Source organism: Puma concolor, chromosome C1 (assembly GCF_028749965.1).
Source record: "Puma concolor isolate L17-30 chromosome C1, mPumCon1.1.hap2, whole genome shotgun sequence".
Classification (NCBI taxonomy): Eukaryota; Metazoa; Chordata; class Mammalia; order Carnivora; family Felidae; genus Puma; species Puma concolor.
In genome coordinates, this window is record NC_141674.1 from 103,061,825 (window position 1) to 103,088,720 (window position 26,896).

The 26,896-nt window shown below is 41.1% G+C and overlaps 1 protein-coding gene and 1 pseudogene across 2 annotated transcripts in view; one reads left to right on the plus strand and one right to left on the minus strand.

Annotated features, from left to right (window-relative positions):
* NOTCH2 (notch receptor 2) overlaps positions 1-26,896 on the minus strand; it is a 164,911-nt gene that overhangs the window by 46,229 nt on the left and 91,786 nt on the right. For both annotated transcript variants that reach the window (XM_086717958.1, XM_086717959.1), the window contains exons 6-12: positions 12,505-12,738; positions 11,002-11,157; positions 10,347-10,535; positions 9,080-9,193; positions 8,185-8,298; positions 6,272-6,505; positions 3,248-3,358 (exon numbers count right to left, since the gene is read on the minus strand). In XM_086717958.1, the coding sequence (XP_086574084.1) occupies positions 3,248-3,358; positions 6,272-6,505; positions 8,185-8,298; positions 9,080-9,193; positions 10,347-10,535; positions 11,002-11,157; positions 12,505-12,738 (1,152 nt within the window). The remainder of the gene's footprint in view (positions 1-3,247; positions 3,359-6,271; positions 6,506-8,184; positions 8,299-9,079; positions 9,194-10,346; positions 10,536-11,001; positions 11,158-12,504; positions 12,739-26,896) is intronic.
* Positions 21,001-21,500, plus strand: LOC112848729 (ubiquitin-conjugating enzyme E2 D3 pseudogene; annotated as a pseudogene).

Genomic DNA, 26,896 nt, shown 5'->3' on the forward strand with positions numbered 1-26,896 from the left:
TTCATGCTCTGTCTCTCTCTGTCCCAAAAAATAAATAAACCTTGAAAAAAATTTAAAAAAAGAAAGAAATTTAGAGAGAGAAGAGATTACAAAACTCATATATATGTTTTCTTATGGTATTTTCGTGATTAGTTTTATAATGACATTATAGTGAGGATTAGCTATTTTGGTAGACTTGTTACTCATGATTAGCCTTTCAAATGCTTTTTGAAAATCACTATGGTGTAGCAGACTATGAGGCTTTCAAAACTTTACCTGTTTCAGATGATGTTGGGTTTCTAAGTACAAATAATGATTTATAACTTAAAAATACAATCAGTCTCTGGTTAAATCATGTAGCTCTGAAAATTACAGTAGATACTTCCAGTATCCTCTATCTGGAAATTCCTGGGAATTTTCCAATAATAGTTTCTAAAGTTGTGTTTAGCTACTTCTGCCTGTGTTTTTTAAAGATTGAGCTATAACTGACATATAACATATTAGTCCCAGGTGTGCAACGTAATGATTTGATATTTGTATATACTGCAAAAGGATCACTGTGGTAAGTCTAGCTAATATCCATCAACATACATAGTTTCAAAATTTTTTTTCTTGCTCTTTGCCCATTTTTAAATTGGATTATTTGCTTAGTTGTATGAGCTCTTTATATATTTTTGATATTAACCCTTTTTCAGATATATTGTTTACAAATATTTTCTCCTGCTCTATAGGCTGCCTTTTCAGTTTATTGTTCCTTGCTGTGCAGAAGCACTTTAGTTTAATGGAGTCCTGCTTGTTTAGTTTGGTTTTTGTTACCTGTGCTTTTGGTTTCTTATTCAACCTATTTGCTTTTATGGACTGTTATAAGAAGTCAGCAAAATAATAAATATGAAGGCAAAACTGAAAAAGTAGTTTGTAAACTGAGAAGTAGCTTCTAGAAGTATCACTTGATTTCTTACATTTCCCATTCAATCAGTAAGTATAAAGAGATCCTGGGTGGCTCAGTTGGTTTAACGTCCGATTCTTGATTTTGGCTCAAGAATGATCTTCTGGTTCCTGAGATCAAGTCCCTCATCAGGCTTCCAGGGTGTTATCACAGAGCATGCTTGGGATTCTCTCTCCCTCTCTCTCTCTCTCTCTGCCCCTCCCCTGCTTGCATGCATGCACACGCATGTGCACTCTCTCTCTCAAATAAATAAACATTAAAAACAAGAGGTCTGCGGAGAATACAGAATTTAGTCTTAAAAAGAAAAACTCATTTAAATCTGTCAAAGCTGTTATGAGAATTGTAAAAAAAAAAAAAAAAAAAGTACTAGTGTTAAAATAAAACAAAGGAAAGAATAAAACATCTCACATCTAAGCTCATGTATATATAATACCACAGTTGTCTGTGGTATTTTGGGCAGCTGATTAAAAAAGCAAAAAACAACTGAAAAAAAAATAGACATAGAAAATCGTTCCAAGAACAGAGTACCACCCAGTAACCAAAACATTCCACTTCTTGGTTATGTAATTTCATGCTACACCTTAGGTTTATTTTAGAATATTTTAGCCTATGTCCTCCCTCCTTGACCTTCTTGGTTTGCTGCATGTTGAAAAGAGAGAGAATATGACTTACTGGCATTTCAGAAAAAAAAAAAGTTCCAGTGTACGGCTTACATGTCTAAAAAGAAGTCACAACAGGCACCCACTTAGGTTGCCTGGTGAGGTGAGAACGGGCATAGGCTCTAGAGTAGGACCACCTGGGCTGGAATCCTGGCCATAGTGCACTGGTAATGTTACTTAACCTCTCCAAGCTCTGGATTTTTCATCAATACCATAGGAATGATAATAGCTGTGGATAATTAAATGAGATTAGGTACCTAACGCCTAGCTCAAAATAAGCTCTTAATAAATGGTAGCTATTCTCTTCTTACCTATTTAACAAAAATGCACCTATTATCCTACCTAGCAGGAATTTTTGTGTATTCAGTTGGCTGTCACTTCATCTTGCAGTATCAAGTTTCAGGACCAGAAGTACAGCTGGCTACTACCAGCACTGCTAGGCACTAGATACGATGGCTGTCATCATACTTGTCTTCTGAGTGATCTTCCACTGAGAAGACATTACGGTGACCCATGTGGGCCGAAAACATTACTCCCTAGCACCCGCGATCATACCCAAGCAGGAAAAAGGTTTGTGAAATACAGCAGAAAGTAAGTTCCCGGCAAGCAAGAGGCAGACATTCACTTCACTTGGCCCTGAATGCCTTTGGAGGTCATAGTTTAAAAAGCTCTGAGGGAAATTTCTCACATTGGTTGCAAATGATCACATGGTACTTATTAAATGGTAACATTATTATGTAAGTGCCTGCTTGCGTGTGGGACCGTCTAGAAAGAATAGGATAGGCACTGTATATGCCCTCTGATGGTGTCATTAACAAACAGGTGTCTCAGTAAGGTGCCTCAGATTTCTCAATAGCCTCTAGCAATTTTTGGATCGGAAGGGTAAAAGATAAAGGCAATCTTACAACAAAAAAGAGAGAAAGAGATTTGTGTTTGTGTGTGTGCACACAAGCGTGCATGTGTAAATGTTCTGGCTACTTTTAATAATTACATTGGTCCTCCCAAGTTCTGGCCTCATCCAACAATCTCCCATAAGAGGAAGTACTCAGAAAAAAGCATTTAGTGTTTTCATAGAATTTTATCTTGGCTATACTTTTGTAGAAGGCATTCACTAAGTGTAGCAAATTAAAGGTGGCAGTAAAAGCTATATAACTCAAGCACAGTGACAGAAACTCATGGTCTGACTAGAAATGCTTTTCAGGTAGCTATAACATGTGGTCTATAGGGGCACCTGGTGGCTCAGTTGGTTAAGCATCCAACTTTGGCTCAGGTCATGATCTCACGGCTTGTGAGTTTAAGCCCCGCATTGGGCTCTGTGCTGACAGCTCAGAGCCTGGAGCCTGCTTCGGATTCTGTGTCTCCCTCTCTCTCTCTGCCTCTCCCCAACTTGTGCTCTGTCTCCCTCTCTCTCTCAAAAATAAATAAAATGTAAAAAAAAACCCAAAAACATGTGGTCTAAAAACCCTAACTGAGGAAAAGTTTCATGTTATGATTTATGGAAGGCCTATAAGTAGAAAACTAGGCCAGAGAAGTACAGAAACACATTTCTAACCTTCGAAGAGACAAAGAAATAGGAAACATTTGAAAAGTGATTTTCCTTCATATGCCCCTTTCCCAAAGTGATGGGGCTGAAGGAGGGACCTCCCAACAAAAAAGGTGTTACCTGTGAATCCCGGTGAGCAGACACAACTATAACGATTAATGCCATCCATACAGACTCCGTGGACACAAGGGTTACTTGCACAGTCATCAAAATTGATTTCACAATTAACACCTGCAAAGATAAAAGTAGAAAAGAAACCATGCAGTATTACCACAAAAATAGCATGTGATGCTAGGTGTTAAGAAATCTAAAGAGTATACAGCCAACCCTAGATAGAGCTATATTAATAAAGGTGTAATTGTAGATATGGGTAACTAAACAGCAAGGATATAGCAATCATAATTTTTACCATCATCTTATAAAAATACTCATGATACTTTGTTATGTACTTAACATGAATTTAGTGATGTCTTATTTCCAACTCATAGAAAAACGCTTTGGTAGTTTAAAAATTCTAAAACTAAAGCCCAGTAAAACTAGGCTTTAAACTAACAAAATTTCCATTGAAAGTTGTAAAAATTTTGATTCACTCATATTTTGTATTAATATTTATTAATAATAATTATGTTAAAATTTATTGAGCCATTATTATGTGCAAGTACTCTGCCTCCCACTTCACATAAGTTTTCTTTAGTCTTCTCACTCAACTGGTACATCAAGTTGTAATACACCCACTGTATCGTGGACTTGCACAACTACGGCAGTACAGCCAGGATGTGAACCAGGCACTTTGGATTCTGTCCGCTTCACCACACCACACTGGTCACTCTGTGATGAACGAGGCCATGCTGCCTCACTAGCCACAAATGAGGCAAGAGTTTCCATACTCCTGGATACTATTAGGAGATGTGTCTAGCCTTGACTGAAAACCCCCATTCACCTACAATCAACCATGGCAGGCCGCAGGAGGCTATATTTTATTTGAGTAGGACCAGTCACCATGCCCAAGAGAGCCAATGTAATTTTCTCATTGGGACACTGGAATATGAACTGTGGGACTATATGAACTGTGGTCTATAAATTTCTCTGCTTCCTGATAATCTCTGCAAAGATTTACCAATCAATTCTCACTTGGAATCTGTAAGATACTTCTGTGTGCTTTCACTAGATCTTTTGTCTATTCTGTAGTTATCGTTTGCTTGTTTGCTAAGGAATCCTTAAACTAGTCAGGTTGGTTTCTGTGACTTAGAACCTAAAGAAACTTACTTAAAACAGTTTCCCATCATAAGACCATGGGTGAAAGAAGCCTCAGAAGTGATTCTGGGTTATTTATCTCACTTTAAGTACCCAGTAAATGAGAAACCACAATTATAACTAGCACATGGTAAAGTACCCCTTCTGTTTATACTCATCCAAAATCCAACTTAGGACCATGTTACGAATGGGTTATGGATTCTCACTCTAGAACTCAAAAGTCTATTCAGAATGATTAATTAAAACAGACCCGTCCATCTAGGCCCGTAGTACATGTCAGGTCTTTCTCCACCCATTATAGACCAAGATTTTTTTTATAACGCCTACATCTCTTTGCTTTAATTCTCCCAACAGCCACAGGAAGGGATTTGGCAGTTTTCTGAGAGGTTTTGGGGCCTTCACTCTATGCTGCCTGCACACCACTCATATTTAATTCTTGCATTTCTCAGTGACAGCTACTTACACCTTGCCTTCTCTGTCCTCCCCAGGGAATACACCTGATACATCCTGGCATAATGATATAATCCCAGAGAAAACAAAGTGCTTGCCAACGCACCACTCACCCAGGTTTCTAGTATGTTTGTTATAATGGGAATGATAGCAAAGCCTAAAACAGCCCCACCATTCTAAAGGCGTCCATTCAATTGCTTGTAAATCTCTCAAATTTCTTTTCGTACTGCAATTTCTCATGTCTGGGGACCAGCCCGGAAGCAAATTGCTTTTGGAAGGCTTCACAAAGATCTATTCAGCCCTTTTAGTGAGTTATCTAAACGTGGGGAGGGGGAAGGCACTTTCAACTGTGAAGGCATGGGATGTTTTTCGTATGCTTGAGCAACTCAAAAAGGACTTTGTTTTCAAACTTGGCATGTATGAGGTCCTGGACGAAGACCAGGGCCTTTGACAAGTTTGAAGAAATGGATTTGGAAATAACAAAATAAAATGAGGGCAGTTAACCACCTCCCCCACCTTTGCCCCCTATGTAGGCCATTTTCCTTAAATCAAGAATGAGTTCTCAATAAATCACTCTCTTGTATTGGCAGGTTCCCTTCTAACAAAGGCACACACTAGTTAATCTTCCACTAATACATTTTCTTTGATCTGAGACATAGTACTTCTCTGTCCATTAACCACAGTTGTGACCATAATTATTCCTCAAATAAGTAAAACAGACTCCAGTGAGACCTGCGAAATGCTGCCGCCTGAGAAAATAACTCAACATTCCCCCAGCAAGGAGCAGCATGCCCTCCCAACTAACGAGCAGTCACTCAACCAGAGTCGGGGAAACAGCACTGAACTCGGGGGTGGGAAACGGTGGCTGTGCATTCTAATTTACAATGACTGGACCGTGCTGTGAAGTCTCTGCTCTCCCTGAGAATTCCCCCAAATGCCCAAGGTCCACCCGAAACACGGCAGAAGAGAAGTGTCACATTAAAGATACTGGACTCTGAAACAGAGAAAAACACAACTGGAAGGACAGGAGGGAGCGAGAGGGAAAAGGGCCAGCTTCATTACTCTGAGTGGGGTGGAAGTTCAAGGGAAAAGGACAATCAAATCAAGACACGAAGGCAAGAGGTTTTCCAATTTTAAATAATAATTTCGATTTTTTGAGGTGGGGTGTCTTCTTCTAATAAAACACACACACACACACACACACACACACACACACACACACACACACACAGAGTCATCAGTTTTGCAAAACTATTGTCTCTAATTTCTCCACTGACTAGAGACTGAGATGATTCTGGCTGAAGCTTTGGCTGTGCTTTTCAGAATCAGGACTGTTTTTTAGGTATCGAAGCATATGCCAAGAAAGTCTGAGATATCTGTGCAAATTGTTTTTGAGGAAGAGTGAAAACTCCAGAGGAGACATAAAGAGAGCGGGCTTACCTGACGTGCCTGGCTGGCAGTTGCACTGGTAGCCATTTACAAGGTCAATGCAGCGACCATCATTCAGGCAAGGGCTGCTGTAACATTCATCTATCTGGTCACTGCAGATGGCACCCATGTACCCCGGGTTGCAGATGCAGGTGTAGGAATCAATCCCATCCTGACACTGGCCATGGTGGCAAGGATCAGGGTCACAGTTGTCGATGTTTTCCTCGCACAACACACCAGTGAATCCTTGAAAGGAATTTTACCAAGAAGGCTTAAAAACCAAGGCAGACTCCACACCTGAATATAAGTGTGGCCACATCCACTATAGACCTCATGTCCTAACATTTCTACCGCAGGCAACGAGCAGCTGAAACAAACCATTTATAAGGCAATCCTAGAGAATTGTGTTTAAAACAAAGTTTTTCAAATAAAATTTGTAGAATTCAAATACCTTTCTCAAAATGATCAGTGGGTTTCACTACAGAGATACTTTAACTGCATCATCATTTCATACTGGGCTTCAGTGGGGACTAGCTCTCAGTATTTTTCCATTATATTTTTACCTCTCTATCCCTTTCTTCCCAAACCCAACATACAGATACTGTATTAATGGTTACGTGTATCTTATCTTCCCAATTCTGACCTTAGTATACAGAGAACTTTTCTTTATCCCTCTTAAATGCTCCCAGAGTACTGTGCTTACATATATACTAAGTTTTTAGTAAGTACCTGTTAATTAAAATGAATGAAAGTTTATGAGCATTAAAAGAAAAAGGGAAAATAAGACTTCATTCAACTTTAAATCCCTTTTAAAGGATTTTAAAGAAAGGCGAGGGGTGGGGTGGGCTCTCTTCCTTTCAAACATGAGTTCAAGATTTTTAAACTCTCTCCAGAGGTTATTCTCCATGAGGATAATCTGGCCAGAGGAGGACAAAATCTGGAACTCCTCCAACCAAAGACAACAGTTTGCAAAAAGAGAAAGAAGTGAACTGGTTCATCTGACGGGACCTAATCTAAGGAGGCCCAGTAAATGGTAATGTGCCAGTACTACTGAAACACTAATTCTCTGTGTTTATTTTTGTGACTTAGTTTGCTTTTCTGTCATCAGAAAGAAATCATGCACATGATGTTTAAAATCCTTTAAGAATCAATCTTCCAAAATAAGAAACAGGTCTGGAATTATATTCATAACTTCTTTTTCCCTTAAGCGGTCACATAAAAAATAAATTGAGAAATCAACTTTTCTAATAATTTCTAGTCCTTCTCTATAATACTGGTCTGTGTAAAAGCAAATGTGTAATAAGGGACGTTTGACTTATTCAAATCCACTCCCAAATGAGAAATGTGGCCACAGATCAGAAATGCAGAATATGTGTAAACAGATTCTTTTTCACTGTAGTAGCAGAAGTCAGGAAAGAGGACCTAAACTTTCCCAGAGTTCTCTCTCCCATTCAGATAACACACCTGACTCTCAGGGGCTGGGCAGTCTTTTACTCGGAAAACCTCTGCACTTGCACACAATGGCCCTTAGACTTCTGGGCCTTTGTTCAATCACTTGCCTCAAAAAACACAGAGACAGGTCTCCTGCTGAGAAGCCCTAGTGAAAAATAGCTTTCAGCTGGAATTCTTCCCTTTCCCAAAGGAGTAAGTCAAGCCAGCTGGAAACTCACCGCTGCCAAAATCTATCCCAGAAAGACCTGGACACCAAATGGAAATGTCCAAGCTAGGCCACTATTGTGGTGGAGAAGGAGGCAGGTGTTGTAGGAGGAAACCGTGAGAGAAGCAAAAACTATGCTGGAAGCAGCTCTCTCTAAACACAGAGCAGCTCATTAGTGGACTGGCCTGGTAGGGCAGCGAGTAGAGGACAGCCTCCTATTTTGTTCAGACAGACATATCAGGTGAACAGAAAGTGAGAACAATCTTACCTGTGGCACACTGGCATTCATAGCCATTTGGGTGATCAATACACTTTGCCCCATTCAGACACGGAGTACTGGAACAGTCATCAATATCAATCTGGCAAACTGGCCCAGTGAAACCTTAAAAGGGCAGAGTGATGACACGAGTCAAAGGATTCCCCTATGTCTATCCATCTAAGGTCTACAAAGGGCTTAAACCAGTGGCTCAGCAAACATAAAATTATTCTCCCCAGCAGGTAACTGGGATAACCGGGTGAAGCTCAGGGCATCAGAGACAACTGTGTGTGTCTCAACCTCTGTTTATTCCCAGTACAGATGTCACTTGCAGCTGAAGTACGGACAGAATGGTTATACATGGAGCCCTCAAACAAGTGAGGGTAGCTTCAGAGGACTGGGACCTTCTCTCTGGAGAAATAACAAGGAGAGGCTATTGTCTGTGGCAGAAAATTTGGCATGTCTTCAACAGTAGCTTTGGGGGGCAAAAGGAGACACAGAGCATTCTTTGGAAAAAACTGACTTGTGTTGTCTGTTTCTGGACCTAGGGTGAAATATCTAACAATAAAAATCTCACAGAGGGGCTTCAAGAATATGACCCATGGCGGGGGAAAATCCCTGAATAGCCTACAACTAAGGCTTCTGTGAGGTATGAACTTTCTGAAATATATACACAGACAGAGAGGTCATGGGCCATTCAGAATAGACTTGGACTTCTGGCCACAAAGGATTTGGATGATACACTAGCTGAAACAAACTCCCCGTTTCTGTACACACTCCGATTCCGAAGTGCTCACTTTAATGACTTCCTCATGTACAGCCCACACACATTCTCTCCTCCTCCCTTCCCTGTGGTCAGTCAGCTTTGTGCTTTCAAAGAAAACAGGGGCAGGTGGTGGGCACTTACCAGGCGGACACAGACACTGGAAGCGATTGACTTTATCTACACACTGACCATTGTTCACACAAGGGTTGCTCTGACATTCGTTTATCTCCAGTTCACAATGCACACCTTTGAAACCTGAACAAATTAGACCACACAAGTGGCTTAGAAAGAAAGGCATATTCTAGCCAAGAAAGCACAAATTTGCAGATGACTACATCCTCTACGAGCATGAACATTTCTGCAGAAGGCAAAGCGGAGTCTCCCCTGATGGGAAATAGTCACTGCAAGTATCAGTGAGATAGGAGCATACGGTGAGAAACGCACATCACTGTGAACAGGGAGAAAAGGTTACCTCCAAAGACACTGGTAAAATATAGCATGCCAGCAAAGACACTCCCACATTCTCTGACCAGGCCCTGCTTCACTTTCAGAGCAGTGCCAGGCCCATAGGGTCCCCAATCAATGTTCACACAGACCCGCTGACCTGGAGATCCTGTTGCTCTCAGGGTACAAGTCAAGGTCAGGAGGGCCTTCCAGTGCTAGACTGACTAGCAGGTTTAATCAAGTAAAGCAGCCACTATCATATGTCATTTTTTCATTTTTTAAATTATTATTTTTTTTTAGAGAGAGAGAACACGAGTGGGGGAGGGGGCAGAGGGGCAGGGGAAGACAGAATCTTAAGCAGGCTCCATGCTCAGCGTGGAGCCCGACAAGGGGCTTGATCCCACAATACTGGGATCAGTACTCAACTGACTGAGCCACCCAGGCGCCCCTCAAATGTCATTTTAAACTGGACTTACCTGTGCTCTCTGAGAATTCAAGAAATGGTTTCTGTAGAAGCACTCCAGAGTACAACTAACAATATGCACATTACTACAGATAAATAGCAAGTTCCTAAACAATTACGGGTAAAATAATTTTTATAAATGGAATAGTATGGTATTTATAATGTATCAAGAGATTAGGAAACCTTGCTATTTATAGGACTGTTATGGTAAATCCTTTGTTAAACCAAAGAATACTTGCATAAAAACAATCACTTCTGAATTTTTCTCTTACATGTAACTGATGTTGATATATGGACTTGTTTAATTTAGTGTCCATCACTCTAAGAATTCTAGCACTGCCTTACTCCTTAAGGGGCCCCTTGGCTAGGAACCCTGTCATTATTGGGAATTAAATGCTGACAGAGCTCATGGGATTGCCACCCTGTACTGAGTGCTCCGCCTAAGAGAACTGCAGGGCACTGTCTCTTGTCTAGATCCCACATACTGACGGGCCCGTGTACCTGGCATGCACAGACACGTGAAGCCTCCAATCTTATCCAGACAGGTCGCATCGTTCTGGCAGGGGTCAGAATGGCACTCATTGATATCCAACTCGCAACGAGGTCCTGTATAGCCCCTCAGACATTCACAGTGGAAGGCACCATCTGTATTCACACATTTTCCTGCATGCTCACAAGGATTGCTATTGGCTAGAAAACACAAGCACCAATTACTGGAATCAAAGTACTTTGATAGAATTTCCACAAATATGGATTGCAGAAGTGGATCTGACTCTGCATAATGACAGCATTAGGGCTAGGCCTTTAATAATCCGGTTCTCAATTTACTATATTCTTCCTTAAAATACAAAGAAGAAAGGAAGAAGCCAAGGCAAGGCAAGACTAAAGCAATTTCAACTCTTGTGCATCTCTGTTCTTTTGCCCGAACTGTCACTTGGGTAGGGCTTCCTGTTAGGAATCAGGTACAGACTTTCCATTTACTCAGTTCTTAGAAGAGAATATATGTTTACATTGGGGGGTTATAAACAGTAAGCATGTAACAGGAGAGATCGGAGGTTTGGGTGTAACATGCTCCTAGAGTAAAATGTGCTTCTGTCTGAATGCTCACTGAGCTCGACAGACACCATGAGGCATAGGGAAGGTTCCGTGTACTTACCCATGGCACATTCATCCACATCTTCTGTGCAGTCAGCGCCTTTGTAGCCTTGGGGGCAGGTGCAAATATACTGCCCGTTCAGGGGGTTGGTATCACACAGTGCCCCCTTATGGCAAGGATTGCTGATGCATGCATCATCCAAATGACACAAGAGACCTGTCACACAGGGTGGGGCAAGGAGAACAAAGAAAAAATGTCCCTTACTTGAGGAAGAGTTTTCTCTTTCATGGAGTTGGGAAAATCTTATGCTCACCTCACCAAAGTCCAACATGGAGATTTAGAGGCAACTTCCCCTTTGCCTAATCCTACCTTAGGGACATGCTGCAGCCAGCAGCAAGCAAGGAGCTTCTGTGGACAACCCTCATGCTCTGACCCTAAGCCCCCAGCTAGACCTCTCCTCAAGGGTATAGGCATCCTAGGCCATAAAGTGAGATGGTCAGAGGATGGTGACATGAAAATGGAGAGAGCTTTCTGAGAGGGCTGCCAGATTAGCAAATAAAAATAGAGGATGTCCAGTTCAACTTGAATTTCAAATAAACAACAAATAATTTTTTTACTACATATTCCAAATACTGCATGTATCTTATATTTTATTATATTTTATTTAGCAACTACTTTCCTAAAATTATGCTTGCTACCTGACGATCATGGGGCCACCAGGATTTGACTAGCCTCAGAAGACAAAACAAAAACAAAAACAAAAACCAGCTGAACATCATAAGCCTACACTAGAGTAGCTTTTTAATAGTGTCAACATTCCTGGCTCAAGGGCCCCCAGGACTCTAAAGGTATTACTAGGTCCCATGTTCCATGTAATTCACATGGGAACTGGATTTTCCAGTCTGCAATTAGCTTAAGAACAGGTAACTAATGCTTCGTCTACAAAGCTAGAGGTGGGGCCTTTCCAAAAGCCGAAATGAGAACATTTCAAAAGTGCTAGGTACAAAATTCTCAGTTAAGCTATCTTCTTCTGTCACATTCCTCCCTTCACTGCTATCTACCCCTAGGACTGGGAGCTGTTACCTTCAGAGACTAGAGCAGCTGACTCTGCAGTTAGTAAAATTCTTCCCTTAGAGGAATATTTCCATAGACACTGAGAGTTGGAATGCGTTCAAATGTTTCTCTCCTCCCAACTCCTTCTGAGTAAAAGAGTTCTTCTCAAAATGAAGTTCCTAAATCCATTTATTGGTAATTTGGTCTTAATTTCTGAGAAATTAACCTTAATTCCTGAGGTGCTTTTCAGCCTCAAATCTTAAGGAGGTCAACAGAAGTTCCCAAGGCAATAGTTACTAACTTTCATTTTAGGGGGATGAAAAACTGAGGTATGCAGATTTAAGATGAGAGCCAAAAGCCCTAAAGAAGACTACTTTCATAGCACTTGAGCTAGCAATTACACTTCCAGAATTAACACTTGACTAACATGTTCCTACAGATGCTCATTAAAAGATCCTGAATGCTCCCCGGCCCCTTCCGTGAACTCCAGTTCTGTCCTGCTGGCCTCACCTGCCTTTCCTTCAGGGCACATGCAAGAGAAGGAGGCCACACGGTCAATGCACGTGGAGCCGGGAGTGCAGGAGGCGAAGGCGCAGTCATCGATGTTCTCACTGCAGTCGTCTCCACTCCAGCCATTGACACACACGCAGCCATAGCCCCCGTTGCGGTTGGTGCAGGTGCCTCCGTTCTGACAAGCGTTAGGTTGCAGCAGACACTCGTCTACATCCTCTGTGCAGAACTGTCCTTTGGGGGAAGAAAGTGCCTTTGATTGGGGCTCTGAAGTCCCAAAGAATTAGTACCACACCAGCTCCCGCACATGCCTCATCCTCATGTGACCTGCCTGAAATTCAGGCAAGCAGAACTCACAGCGGACCAGGTCTTCATGTGAATTTTAGGGCTACCATAGACAATCCACATGATATCTATTCCAGACAAATAAAGAGGAATGGAAACTGCCATTCCTAGAAATTCTGACGTGAGAATTTAGCCAACCTATTAAAGAAAAAATTAGTCTTGCAGCATCCTTAACTCAGTTAAATCCCTGGGGCAATGAATATGTAAGTGAGAAGTGGGAAGAAGAGTATAGGAGAGGAGTGAAAAGCAGGAGTGAATGATGACAAGGAATCTAAATGTCAAAATGTCAAGGCAGTTGTTCTATATACTGATTGTATCAATGTCAACATCCTGGTTATGATACTGTACAACAGATTTGCATGATGATGTTATCATTGGGGGAGCCTTGGTAAACAACATAGGGTATCTCTCTGTATTAATTCTCATAACTGCATGTGAAACTATGATAATCTCAAAATGAAAAGTTTAATTAAGAAATAAAAGAAAGGATGAGAGAGGGTAGGCAGCAGAGATGAAGGACATGAAAAGCTTTGGTAAACTGTAGAGGTGAAAGGCAACACCAAGATGACGGACGAAATTGGAGCAAACTGTGCACAGCCTGTGGCACCCAACCTTCAAGGATGTGGATTTGTGGAATAAGATGCAGAAAACTGACCCAGTGATATAGAAGACAGAAAAAGGATTGGTTTGATCTGTCTGAAAAAGAGCAAACTGAAGGACAATATGCGAGACCACTTATGGATATAATGCAGGTCACTATAACAGCAAAGGATGGGGCCTATGACAAAAGCTCTCGGGCTCTGTGACAAGGAACAAAAGCATGTCTTCAGCTTACAAGCAAGGAATCTGTGATTAACAAGCAATTTAGTGCCAGACCACATGGATTATGAAACAAATTGATGAATATCAGTTTAGACAGCTATCAAAGGGAACTCATGTTCAGATCATCTGAATTCTCCAAAACACAACACAAGTGGCTGAAACTCCAAAAAAAAAAAAAAAAAAACAAAACCCCTCAAGGTGTCCTTTAATTCTATCTTTGTTAAAGAATTCGATGAATAATTTAAAAAGGCATGCTGGTGAAGAGGCCTCTCAATAAAAAAGCACATGATGTTTACACTCAGAAAATGCCAAGGCTATCCCTAGTCCCTAGAATTCCTAACAGTAACTCAAGTGGCTCTTTTCAGAAAGCCTTCAATGTGCCCAGCTGTGTAGCCATCACTGCTAACAGAAGTTAGTTGTATCTGATCTAACCTGTCTATTCTTCACCCTACTCTAACCTGTACACCCATTATTACAGAACTACCATCTGAGGCGCCAGGGTGGCTCAGTCGGTTAAGCGACTGACTTCAGCTCAGGTCGTGATCTCATGGTTCATGGGCCTGAGCCCTGTGTCGGGCTCTGTGCTAACAGCTCGGACCTAGAGCCTGCTTCGGATTCTGTGTCTCCGGCTCTCTCTGCCCCTCCCCTACTCCTACTCTGTCTCTCTCTCTCAAAAAAAAAAAAAAAAAAAAAAAAAAAAGAACTAGCATTACTCTATTGCACTTATTTGATTCTACATCCATCTCCCATCACTTGGCTGTAAACAACCTCAGTTCAGGAATATTTTTTTGTATCCCTAGCTAAAATCTCACTGACCAGGATGGCAGGATGGGTGTGTGGGCATCTCTGGAACTCTGTGCTCATCACCCCCATTCTGTGTGCTTCTCCTCACCCCACTTCATCCATATAATTCTTGAAGGAGTCACCATATCTTTACACGATCATGACCTCCTAATCTAGCTGACTGACCCAGGATGGGCATCTGACACAAGCTGTTATCACTATGTCCCTTTTCTAAATTTTTGGACGAGGGACTCTTTGCCACATGGACCAAAAGGATAAAGTGGCTGGTCTACAAAGTGATAGGGGTGAATCAGAAGTGCACAGAAGAGAAAAACAGAACCATGGTGGCATTCAAGTTGTTGGTTCCAGTTGTTCCTGAAGCCCAAATGCTCATAATGAGAGATGGCCCTTTCAATAGGTTTCCCTAATTTCAGATGGGGATCTGTCAACTGCACCCCCCAGTATTAACTAATATGAACTGAGGGAGTGAGTGAGTCTGCATACACGCACCGGCAATCACTTCCCCCAGGGCACATGATGTCATTTATTGCAGAAAACACAGGCAGAAATGCTGCATCAGAGTAAAGACAGACATGTAATTAGGATACAGGTGGGATTTAGAAATGAAAACATGACTAGGAAGTAGGTAAAGAGTTACTGTAACCTGGAAATTACTGAGAGTCTTGTCTCTTAAGCTAACTCGAATATCTAGGGTACCCTCAAACCAAACTTACGTGGTGAATCTGAGCAATTTGGATGTTCTTTTTCTTTTTGACTGGCTCTGTGATAGTTCTGAGTATAGGACACTGTGCGTTTAAAAATATCTCGTATCGGGGCGCCTGGGTGGCGCAGTCGGTTAAGCGTCCGACTTCAGCCAGGTCACGATCTCGCGGTCCGGGAGTTCGAGCCCCGCATCGGGCTCTGGGCTGATGGCTCAGAGCCTGGAGCCTGTTTCCGATTCTGTGTCTCCCTCTCTCTCTGCCCCTCCCCCATTCATGCTCTGTCTCTCTCTGTCCCAAAAATAAAATAAACGTTGAAAAAAAAAAAATTAAAAAAAAAAATATCTCGTATGTATTTCTTACATAATATTCAGACACTTAAGTATTATAGTAAGACAGACTAGGTAAATAAAACAATGCTTGGAATGGATATTTGGCACCCCTGGGAAAGGAAACCAAGAGTCATTGTTTCCCTGCTTTGAACCAGGCATTGTGCTGAGCTGTCACAAAATTTATCTCATTTAGAGTCAAGGAAATAGGCTCAGAGAGGTAAAATAACTGGTGTCAGGCAGGGAGAGCAGGGGAAGCAGGATTTAAACCAGAGCTGCCTACCTCTAAAACTCCTTTCTTTTTTTAATGTTTATTATTTATTTCTGAGAGAGAGACTGAGTGCAAGCAGGGGAGGGGCAGAGAGAGAGAGAGGGAGATGCAGAATCCGAAGCAGGCTCCAGGCTCCAAGCTGTCAGCACAGAGCCTGACACGGGGCTTGAACTCAGGAACCATGAGACCATGACCTGAGCTGAAGTCAGATGCTTAGCTGACTGAGCCACCCAGGCACCCCTAAAACTTTTAATGAAGATTTGAGGTGTGAGTCTGACCGTATCAAAACCGTCTTTGTGTGCCTCAGTTTCCCAAGTTCATGAAGGCACGAGGAAGTGAAGAGGGTGAAGAAGGATGGGAAGGACTCAAATCATTACTCACATGATCAGATTACTGGAAAAATTCAACACTCAAATTATTATCCAAAAATCAAATGTACTTTTAGGTACAGTTTGCTATTTTTTGAATGGGATTGTTGTTGAAGATTAGAACACCTGAGAACTATATATCTATCTGTTAGATAATGTTTGTCAGAGTAACCAAATCTAGAGAGCCAAAAGCACACTGGCTTATAAATTACTTTCTATAAAATGGGTCATTTTTCTCTTAAGATTCAGGAACATTTCTCCAGAAAAACATTCCCTCTCAGACTCATTTCTGCCAGAATTTTTTTACTCTTCATTCCAATTCTACAAACCAGAATGAGGAAAATGGTAAGCTGGGAGGCCACTACAAGTGCTTGCTCCAAAATTCCCATTGGAATGCCTGCTAAGATACTGCCCCTCCTTCAGGCCACCACTTCTTGGCACAGGAGGAAATCAATGCAGAAGCCTAAGAATAAGAAACATGAGGGTCAGAAAAGTCATAAACTAGTAAGTGAGAGCACTGCCATTCAAATCCAGATCAGTCTGGCTCCAAATCTACTGCCCTTCTCACTACAGCAAAGTTTCCAGCCTTGCTTTCAATCAACAAGATCTGCAGGCTAGATCTCTGATCCTAGGATCATAAAGCACGCTGAGAAGGCAGGAAGCATGTGATAATTAAAGAACACCCTTGGTACAGATGAGAATAAAGGCGGAAAGTCACCGAATATTGAAATAAGAAGAGTTTACGGTGGTCATCTGGAGGGGTTGGTGCATGGTCTGAGGTCATTTGGCTCTCCCCGCTACTCCATGGCAAGAAAGCATTAACCTGAGCTGGAGGCAGAAGGCTCACTGAGGGTGGTAGGACTAGGTCCTGAAGACATCAAAATGACTGAAGGGTATTCCTTGGCTGGGGTTTAAAAAGAGGAAAGGTTGGAGATCATTTAAGGCTTTGAATTCTAGTATGAATTCTGAATGTGATACAACAAGCAAGGGGGAGTTATTATAGGCTCACACATGGGGAAAGACATGATCAAAACTGCATTTGAAGATTAGTCTAGAATATAGGAGGGACTAAAACAAATGGCTCTCTGTTAGTAGGGAGAGAAGGAGACAGAACTAAGTTATGAGCTACCCAGCATACAAACGTATCTGGTGAAAAGGGAGAGCTATGTTGTATCCATGCCCTACCAAGCTACTAAATGTTGCACTCAAACAAGTCTCAGCATGGATATCATCTGTGTCAACACACACACTTGGCTGGTGACTCCCAAAATATGTTGCACAAAGCTCTGTTAGGCAAGTTTTTGAGGGCATCAATTATCCCTCTTAGTAATTTCCACCTGCCAGATATTGCAAGCTACTGCTATTTAATGTTGAGGCTAAGGAACTGGGCTACTAGGCCCTTCCCATTTCCCAACAGCAAAAGAGAAAAGAAGTAACTTGTTATTAGCAACTACCTTCTCTACTGCCACCATGAGTTTCGGCTAACTTGGTATGAAATGTCACAGTACCAAATCCTCGGCTGATACCTTAAACACTTAGGGCCACCCGTAGCTCCTGATAATTTTCTGGCTGATCACTTTTGCCTCTTAAATATATCTCAAATCTACACCTTCCCTTGCTATATTTTACTCCAGACACAATGACTTACTGTTGGCTCAAACATTAAGTTCTTTCTTACCTCAGAACCTCTGCATATCCTGTTCTCACCACCTCAAAATATTCTTCTCCCTCTTATTTATATGGCTAGTAACTTCCCATTCTTTGACTTCTCTTATAACTTAACTAGATATCCAAATTCACATCTTCCCAATTTTCTCCATATGCATCTATTTAATTCACTCCATCCTGCCACCATCAAAAGTTGAACTTTTGTATTTATTTATTCTTTACAGAATAAATACATATATTTATCCTTTACAGAATACATGTATTTATCCTTTACAGAATACATACATATATTTATTCTTTACAGAATAAATAATATATTTATTTATTCTTTTCTCTGCCCCTATTAGACTATATGCTCCTTGAGGACAGGAACTGTGGCTGCCATTCACCTCAGTTTATGTATCTGGCACTTTACCAGGCACTGGGTAAAACAGACCTTAGACTTCAGATTTAATGTAATGTGCTCATTTTACACACGGGGAAACTAGGGCCAGAAAGGTGCGGTGACTTGTCCACATTGCACAACGAGTTGGAGGAATGTTAGAAATAGACAAAATTAAAAAATGGAAATCATCAAGTGCTGAAAAGGATGTTGGGGGTGTGAGGTCATAGCAGATCAAGTTAGTCGTCTGAATAAGGAAGGGGACTCTGAGCTGGCTGTTGAGAGACAGAGCAGGATTGAGAAACACAGGGGAAAAGCGAGGCACTTCAGTAGTGATACTAAGGAAGACAATACTAAAAACCCACCATCAGAAAATATGTCTGCTGCATTAGTTTTGTTGGAGTAGGTCACCTTCATGTCGATCGTTTCTTACTGCCTCGTCCTATGGTCTTAAAATCAACGGATGAATGAGTTAGATTGTGGGCACAGCCTCTGGAAGTTAATATAAGAGAGTGAACCCAAGAGGGCTGTACTGAAATGGAAACCATGACTGAGGCTTCATCAGCATCAAGCTCTAGCCCAGTGAGCCATGGACCTCTAAACAGACACCACTTATGAGTTGCAACACACTGGGATACAACAGCTCATTATGGCTCTTTCAAGGTACCACAAACAAACCACCAATCTGACTTGGAGTTACAAGTGACTGTGAAGTGAGAGGAAAGGAAAAACAGAAAAGAAATGATCACTGACCCTTAGCACTTCAGGATAAAGTCCTTTCCCTGCCTAGTCATCTCTCAACTGTGAAGTGCGTGGGAAAAACTTTTATCACATCAGTGGCCCTGTTAAGGGTCAACTCTCATTGCAACAACAATCAGCACATGAAGAATAATATAAAAAATGAGTTTGGCAGGCCCTTGCTCTGGCCCTGCTACCTCCTCTGTTGTGGTTAAATCAAGAGAATTCAGTCTCCAGTATCTCCTTCCAGCCAACGATCACCCAAGCTCCTAAGTGTGGAGGTTCCATCTTTCCATATCATAGCAGAGCACACCCATAACCTTGTCCTACAGAACCTTCTCTATGCACAGATGCTCTATTCCACTGCAGAAGTGTAAGATCAGAGGATAAGCTTGACTGTCCTAGTCCTGGCTGGGTCTAGAGCTGGTTGAAACATTCTGTATAAACTCTGGAATCTACAGGTTCTGCCTAATGAGAAAACATGTGCACTAATGCACAAACACATGAATGTGTATAAGAGGCCTGGGGGTATGCAAGTGGCTAAGGGGATAATGTGGGAGGAGGGGATATACATACAGATAAATGCAAGAATCTCAGTGAATGTTGCCCCAATCCTAGACACCATCAGCTTTTCTAGGACTCCTCAAAAGCCTGGTTTCCCTGTATCCTGACCAATATATTTCCTAAAGAATCACCAGAATGATCTCAATGTGTACAATGGATTGTACTATTTGCCTGATCAAATCTTTGATGACAAAGGGTTTGATGACTTCATTATAGTTAGGATGAAATTCTAAATGCTATCCATTTTTTCTGCCAATCTCTCTAGTCTCTCCTTTGGAAACACCACTAGCTCTAGCCACTCTGGCTTTTTTTCATTTCTCAAAATGATCAGTCTTTCCTCAGGGTCTTTGCATATGGTGTTCCCCATGTCTGGAACACTCTCATCTCTACCTTTCCCAGACTAATTCTTACTCACTGTCCATAGCTAAAATGTCACCTGCTCAAAAAGACATTACAGGGCTACCCCCAAATCAACTAGTTCTGCCTGTTAATATGCTCTCCTAATAACCCTTGCTTTTTGTGAAAGCATTTATTACAGTTCAAAATTTTATAGTTAAGTATATGATTTATGTCTGTGTTCCTCACTAGACTATAAGTTCCCTGAAGAAATGGGTAGTAGCTATTAACTTCATCAGTGAATCCCCATCACTTAGCATAGTGGCCAGCTAATAGTACTTCTTGAGAAGTATTCAAAAGTATTTGTTAAGCAAAAGTTTATCTGGACCTGTCTTATTTTACTTAGGTCATTCTAATGCCAAAATAATAACCATCTTTCCAATCATCTCCCTTGCACCTTTATTCATACTCCCAAAGTTTCCATTACCCTGTATTGACATTAACCAGTCAATACCCAAGCTTCTCATTCTATCCCCTCCTTATTTGCTGAACTCCATTCCATTTATGACACACCCAATTCATCTTGCCTTTTGATCCTAATCCTTCAACTGTCTCAAAAGTAATTCTACACTATGGCAGATACCTTCCCTCTTCAACTGAAACCCAAGATTTCCCTAAAGACTATACCCCAGTCAGCCCTCTTCAGTAGATGCCCCCCTTCCTCTTCTAATTACCTCCATCTGCATAAAGGTAAGTAGACAAAGAATCCATGTTTTCTTTATTCCTTAATGCTGCTACTGACTTCAAATAGTAAAAATATATTTATTAAGTAATTTTTAGGTACCAGATTCTGTGATACATACGTATATTGTTGTCAAATGTAATCTTCTCATACAATTAGGCTGGTTTCACAGATGTAGTACAGACCTGGTTTACACCAAAGAAAAATACTAAAGTATCTCAGGAAGTAGGGAGAAGAGGCTCTGACAGAACCCAGTAACAGCCCTGAATTTGGAAAGATAAGGTTGGGCCAACAAAAACTGAAATTTTTAATGTTCTTGTTCATTCATTCATTCATTCATTCATTCATTCAATAAATGCATATATACCATGTGCCAGGCCCTGACCCTATATACACTGAGGTTATACTGGTAAACAAAACAGTTGGGGCTTCTACCCGGCAAATAGGGGTTTTACAACCAAACACAATTATAATAGAGAGTGCTAAATGTTCTAACGGATAGAGGTTGCCTTGGGGGCATAAAGTAGGAGAATAGAGAAGAACTATGTTTTGAAGGTCCAGTTGGGGATAGTATGTTCCATTGGCAAGCTACAATCGTGGGACTTAATGACAGCCCATGTCAAAGCAGTGTAATGTTTTTTGACATTCTATTTTCCTACAAACTACCCCTTCGAACCACCTAAGTAAGGTTGCATCTACAACAATAATTTATATCTAAATATTAACAGCAATGGCAGTAGTTTTCTTGGTATTTGAAGATCAGTGATCTCCTGCTTTAACTATTTCCAAAGTTCTTTTACCCATTTGTTCACTGCTTTGTGACCCAAACCCAGATGACCCTAGCTCCAGAGACTACATGGATCTATAAAACAGACAGAGATAAGTACAACAGAATATCTCGGGAATAAACTCAGAAGTATGCCATGTGATGCTACCTTAAGGTCACACTTGCAATACAGTTGAATAAACTTTAAATTGTGTTAACAGGAAAGAAAGAGATTTTATATGTTAACCGGGTTGTGAGTGTGAATGTGTGTGGAAGCGTGTGTAGAAAGAAGGTAAAGTGGGGAGTATTTCAGGCAGAAGTAAGTGTAAGTATATGGGTCTGAATAGAAGAGAAAGCATGCCTCATTTGAGTGAATGAAAAAAAAGTCAGTGTGGTTCACTTACAAGGCATGGATCAGGCGAGGTATGGCTGGAGAGGGAGCTACATACAGAGCCTTGGAGCTCTATCCAAAGACAAGGAGGACCCACTGAAGCATTTTAAGCAAAGAAACAACACGATCCAATTTGTGTTTCAGAAAGCCCACTCTGCTGCTGTGAGGAGAATGGACTGAACTCCACCTCACCCCTCCAGGTCAATAGCAATTTAAAGCACTGGGGAGTCCTGGGGTTCCTGTGGCCGCTATAGCAACGAGAGAGTCTGCAGTGCATCTGGGGCAAATTCCGGATGCAGCAGCACCAAAGAGCACCCAGGGTTAGCCCCTGTATGGAGAGCAATCGATGCTGTGCCAATGCTGGATGTTCAGAAAGCTGACCCCTGGCACAAAGGCTTCTCCACACAAGAAGAGGAGAATGGTGCCAAGCTTCAGTCCCCCTGCTAGGAGGCCCACACTCCAGCTCTCTCACCACCTTCTTGGGTTGCTGGGCTGTTAAACCAGTTTACATAAAGAGCCCTCACCTCACTGCAGCAGGGCTTCCAAAGAGAATCAACCAACTCTATGGGCAGCAGTGACTGTGAGCAGAATGAGTAAAACGGAAAAAACCAACATGGGGCCTATTGAAACATTCTGCAATCCGAAAGACGGAGAATGTAAATGTAGAGGAAGATGCATACTTGTGAAAAAGTTCACTTCCAGAAATTAATACATCTTAGAAAGAGTTGGCTCTACATTCTCAATAAATGTAGACAAATGTAGGTTTTAAAAAGAGATGAAAAATAATACAGGACACTGGACTCTGATGAAGAAGGACAGGCTGAGAAAAAGGGAGAAATAGAGAAGACCTAGACACAACAAGTTAATATTGTAAGAATATAAAAATGCAATTCAAATAAATATCATAGTCGGAAGCTATGAAGGACAAACTGACAATGAAGAAAAATAAATTAATGTTATGAAGGAAATGCTTAAGAAGCGCTCATAAAATGCAAAGGAAAAACAAGAAAATTAAAATATCAAGAGAGAAGATCATAGCTACGAGAAAGAATGAAGACCTAATTAAAGATAATAGAAGACACAATACAAATGGAAAAAAAATGAAAAAGATAATCTTTTCTGAGGGGAGAATACCCCTAAGTCTGCAGATCCAAAGGGCAAAAGTACTAGGAGAAAAAATAATAGGGGTATATCTAGACCCATGCTGGTTAAAGATTTTATTTTAAAGGGAAAGGAGATGGGCGGGAAGGAGAGAGAATGACTTGTCTGACATTGGACATCCCTATAATGTTCGCAAAACGCAAAGGAACAATGTCTAGGAACCTGTTAAGATTGATTTGTGACCCAAGAATTCAATATCTAGAATACATGCCATTTGTGTATGAAGGCAACTAAATCAAAAGGTATTTTTCAAATATCTAAGAGCTCTGAAGACATGCCAACATGCAACATTTGGAAAAAATTACTCAAAGATGTATTCATTTGACTGAAAAAATAAACCAAAATAAAGAATCCAGGAATGAAAAGGCTGTTACATAAATGTACTGGTAGTTAACAAAAAACAAGTTACATATAAAATTAAGTCTAAAATATTATAAAGTAGATTATAAAACAATGTAAATATCAAGAATAATTTTAAAATAAAATGCATAAGTTATTTTTCCTTCCCTTCCCCTATGATTAGCTGTTGTTTCTCAAATTCCATATGAGTGAAATCATGTAACTGTTTCTCTGCCTTTAGCATAATAATACACTCTAGCTCCACCAACATTGTTGCAAATGGCAAGATTTCATTCTTTTTCATTGCCTAGTAGTATTCCATTGTATGTATATGTGTGTGTGTGTGTATGTATACACACACACACACACACACACACACACACACACACACACACACCATCTTTATCCATTCATCAGTCGATAGACATTTGGGCTCTTTCCATAATTTGGCTATTGTTGATAGTGCTGCTATAAACTTTGGGGTGCACGTGCCCCTTCAAATCAGCATTTTTGTATCCTCTGGATAAATTCCTAGTAGTGAAATTGCTGGGTCATAGGGTAGTTCTATTTTTAAATGAAGAAAAAAATAAGATAAAAACGGAAGGAAGCAAACCATAAGAGACTCTTAAATACAGAGAACAAACTGAGGGTTGCAGGAGGTGAGGTAAGTGGGGGGATGAGTTAAATGGGTGGTGGACATTAAGGAAGGCACTTTCTGGGATGAGCACTGGGTGTCATATGTAAGAGATGAATCACTGGGTTCTACTCCTGAAGCCAAGACTATACTATATGTTAACTAATTTGAGTTTAAATAAAAAAAGAAAAGGCATAAGATTTTAAAATTCAACAGCAATGCTATGGTATGAATTAAAAAAAATTTTTTTTAATGTTTATTTATTTTTGAGAGAGAGAGACACACACACAGCTTGAGCAGGGGAGGGGCAGAGAGAGAGGGAGACACAGAATCCGAAGCAGACTCCAGGCTCTGAGCTGTCGGCACAGAGCCTGACGCGGGGCTCGAACTCACGAACCGTGAGATCATGACCTGAGCGGAAGTCAGACGCTCAACCAACTGAGCCACCCAGGCACCCCTAGTATGAATTTTTAAATCCCAGATCATATAAACAAAATCTGGAGAATGAAAACAAGATATAATAAAACTAAAAGTATGCTTATTCCTCATCTTACAGAAGAGGCAATTAGTATATGCAAAAGTTTCACTTTTGACACTAAAAAGTAGAGATGGATTCATATGCAAATTTTTCTATACAGGCATATTTAAAAAAAAACTAATACCAATAATTTATTTTTATTAAAAATTTTTTTAATGTTTATTTATTTTTGAGAGAGAGAGACAGAGCATGAGCTGGGGGTAGGGACAGAGAGACACAGAATCTGAAGCAGGCTCCAGGCTCAGAGCCCAATGTGGGGCTCGAACCCATGAACAGCGAGATCATGACCTAAGCTGAATTCGGAAGCTTAACCGACTGAGCCACCCAGGTGCCCCTAAATACTAATAGTTTAAATCATCTCACATCTTTCTGTTGTCCTCATAGACCAATCTTCACCTCCCTGAATGACTTACACATGTGACTTAAAATCTTACTCCTTCTCTTTCCATCTCCCATTAAATTAACTACCTGAGTTGAGGACTAATAAGGTCATCTAAGCCAAGAGTTCTTACTTTTCTCAACCCAACAGCCTCCATATCTGCTCCATATCACAAGCACATTCACATTTTGGATCTAATTATGAGACACTCATTGTTCCAACCCTAAGTTCTCAAATTTGGTACTTCAACTCTGATGATAACTTCCCATTTCCCTCCTTTCCCATTCCCAACAACCATTTCACCTAACTATCCCCTACTAACACTTGTAAGAGTCAAGCCCTCCTAAATAACCCAGTTCATTAGCCAACCCCCTTCTAGCTGCCTTACTTCAGTCTAGCCTAGGTTCTATGGTCTATCATATGAATGAATGAATGAATGAGTGAATGAATGAATGAATGAATGAATGTTTCTATCCCCTACAGCTACTGCCCTGCATTTCTCCCCTTTTTAGCTTACAAAACTCTTGAGTAAGTGATCTATACCCACTCTTCCCCTTTCTCCTTCCTCCACACCCACCTTTCCCACCCCCCAATTTAACCCCTTGCAATTTGGCTTCCTTCTCTCCTTTATACTGAAACTACATTTTAGAAGATTTCCAATGACCTCAAAAATGCTTACTAACTCTTTGCAGTTATCATTCTTATCTCAGTGTCTTGGTGGTCATTCATTCAAAAACTACTATTTGTTACCATTGGTCCTGAGAATGCCAAAATAAGTAAGACCACCCCCATCCTCCAGAGGCTGAGAGTCTCTCAGGTGAGGTAAGCATATAAACCAGTAACAGTGGTAAAACATCACAGATGCCACCACAGAAGCATGCAGAGCTGAGTCAAGGGCACAGTCTTAAAATGCAGCCCCTGGCTCAGGGATGCTGTCATGGCAAAGCTTTTCCCAACAGGCACACATCCCCTTTCCCCACCTTCCTTCTTTGGATCCCTTTCCTTCTCCACTTTCTGAAATGTGGACATTTTTCACAATGTAGATCCAAACTTTCTGTTCTCACACCACACACTTCCCTTACAGACCTGAAACGTTCCCAGGGCAAACAAAAGCAACATTCAAAATCTGAGTCTAGAGCCCTTGCCTCTAATTTTGACCTCCTGGGTCTTACTGTTAAGTGTTTTTCTCTTGGAAAACTCACCAGCATCTCTAGTCCATTTCTGTCTCTGTCAGTAGAATCCACATTCTCCCATTATGCAGATTCAAAACAGAAGCTAACTCTGCTCTGTTTCCCCCTTCATCCAACCAACTACTTAGATGGCCCCCAATTCCTATCCATCTCTTCTTTCAAACTCATGTTGATTCATAGTTTCTACCTCCTACTGTGGTTACATATAGACTTTCTTCTTTCTTCCTAGTGAATTTGACCACTCTTAAAAGAATTGATTTCTTTCTTCTCTGTGTCTTTTATAGCATCCAGCATAGTATACTAGATATAACAGTATATTCAATAAATATGTTATAGAAGCTATCTTACAACCATTCTGTGGGAGCTTGAAAAGCCATGGAGTGAAAATGGATCTAGCCTTGGAGACAGCCAATGCCGGACATGGAGTCACGGACCACCGGGGCACAAAAAATCCCTCATTCTCGCCTCCTGCATTTTGTGGGGGGCTATCCTAACCACTCACCCCTGTTCACACCAACATGACCACTCATCAATTCTGAGACCTTTGGGACGAGGGTGATTCAGGTCAGCACCCTGACGGTCTGCCCAGCTGACAGAAAACTGAAATTGGGTGGGGAAGGAGAATTCCAGAAAACAGGCTTTCATCAAGTCCTCACAATCAAGTTCACAGCAGAGAAATTGAAATGGGAGATTTATGTTCCCGTTCCCTCATGCAAAATACAAATGAGAACACTTGTGTAGTCCCAGATACGAATAGTTTCCACTCTCAACCAAAACCCTCCAATCCTACAGTATTTAACAAACAGAGAAGTGGTTGTGACAAAAGTCTCATCCTAGGGAGCAGCTTGTCACCAACCAGAGGTGAGACTGAAATGAGACATCTAATTCAAAAATCAAAATACTGCCACAAAAAGACTCCATTCCCAG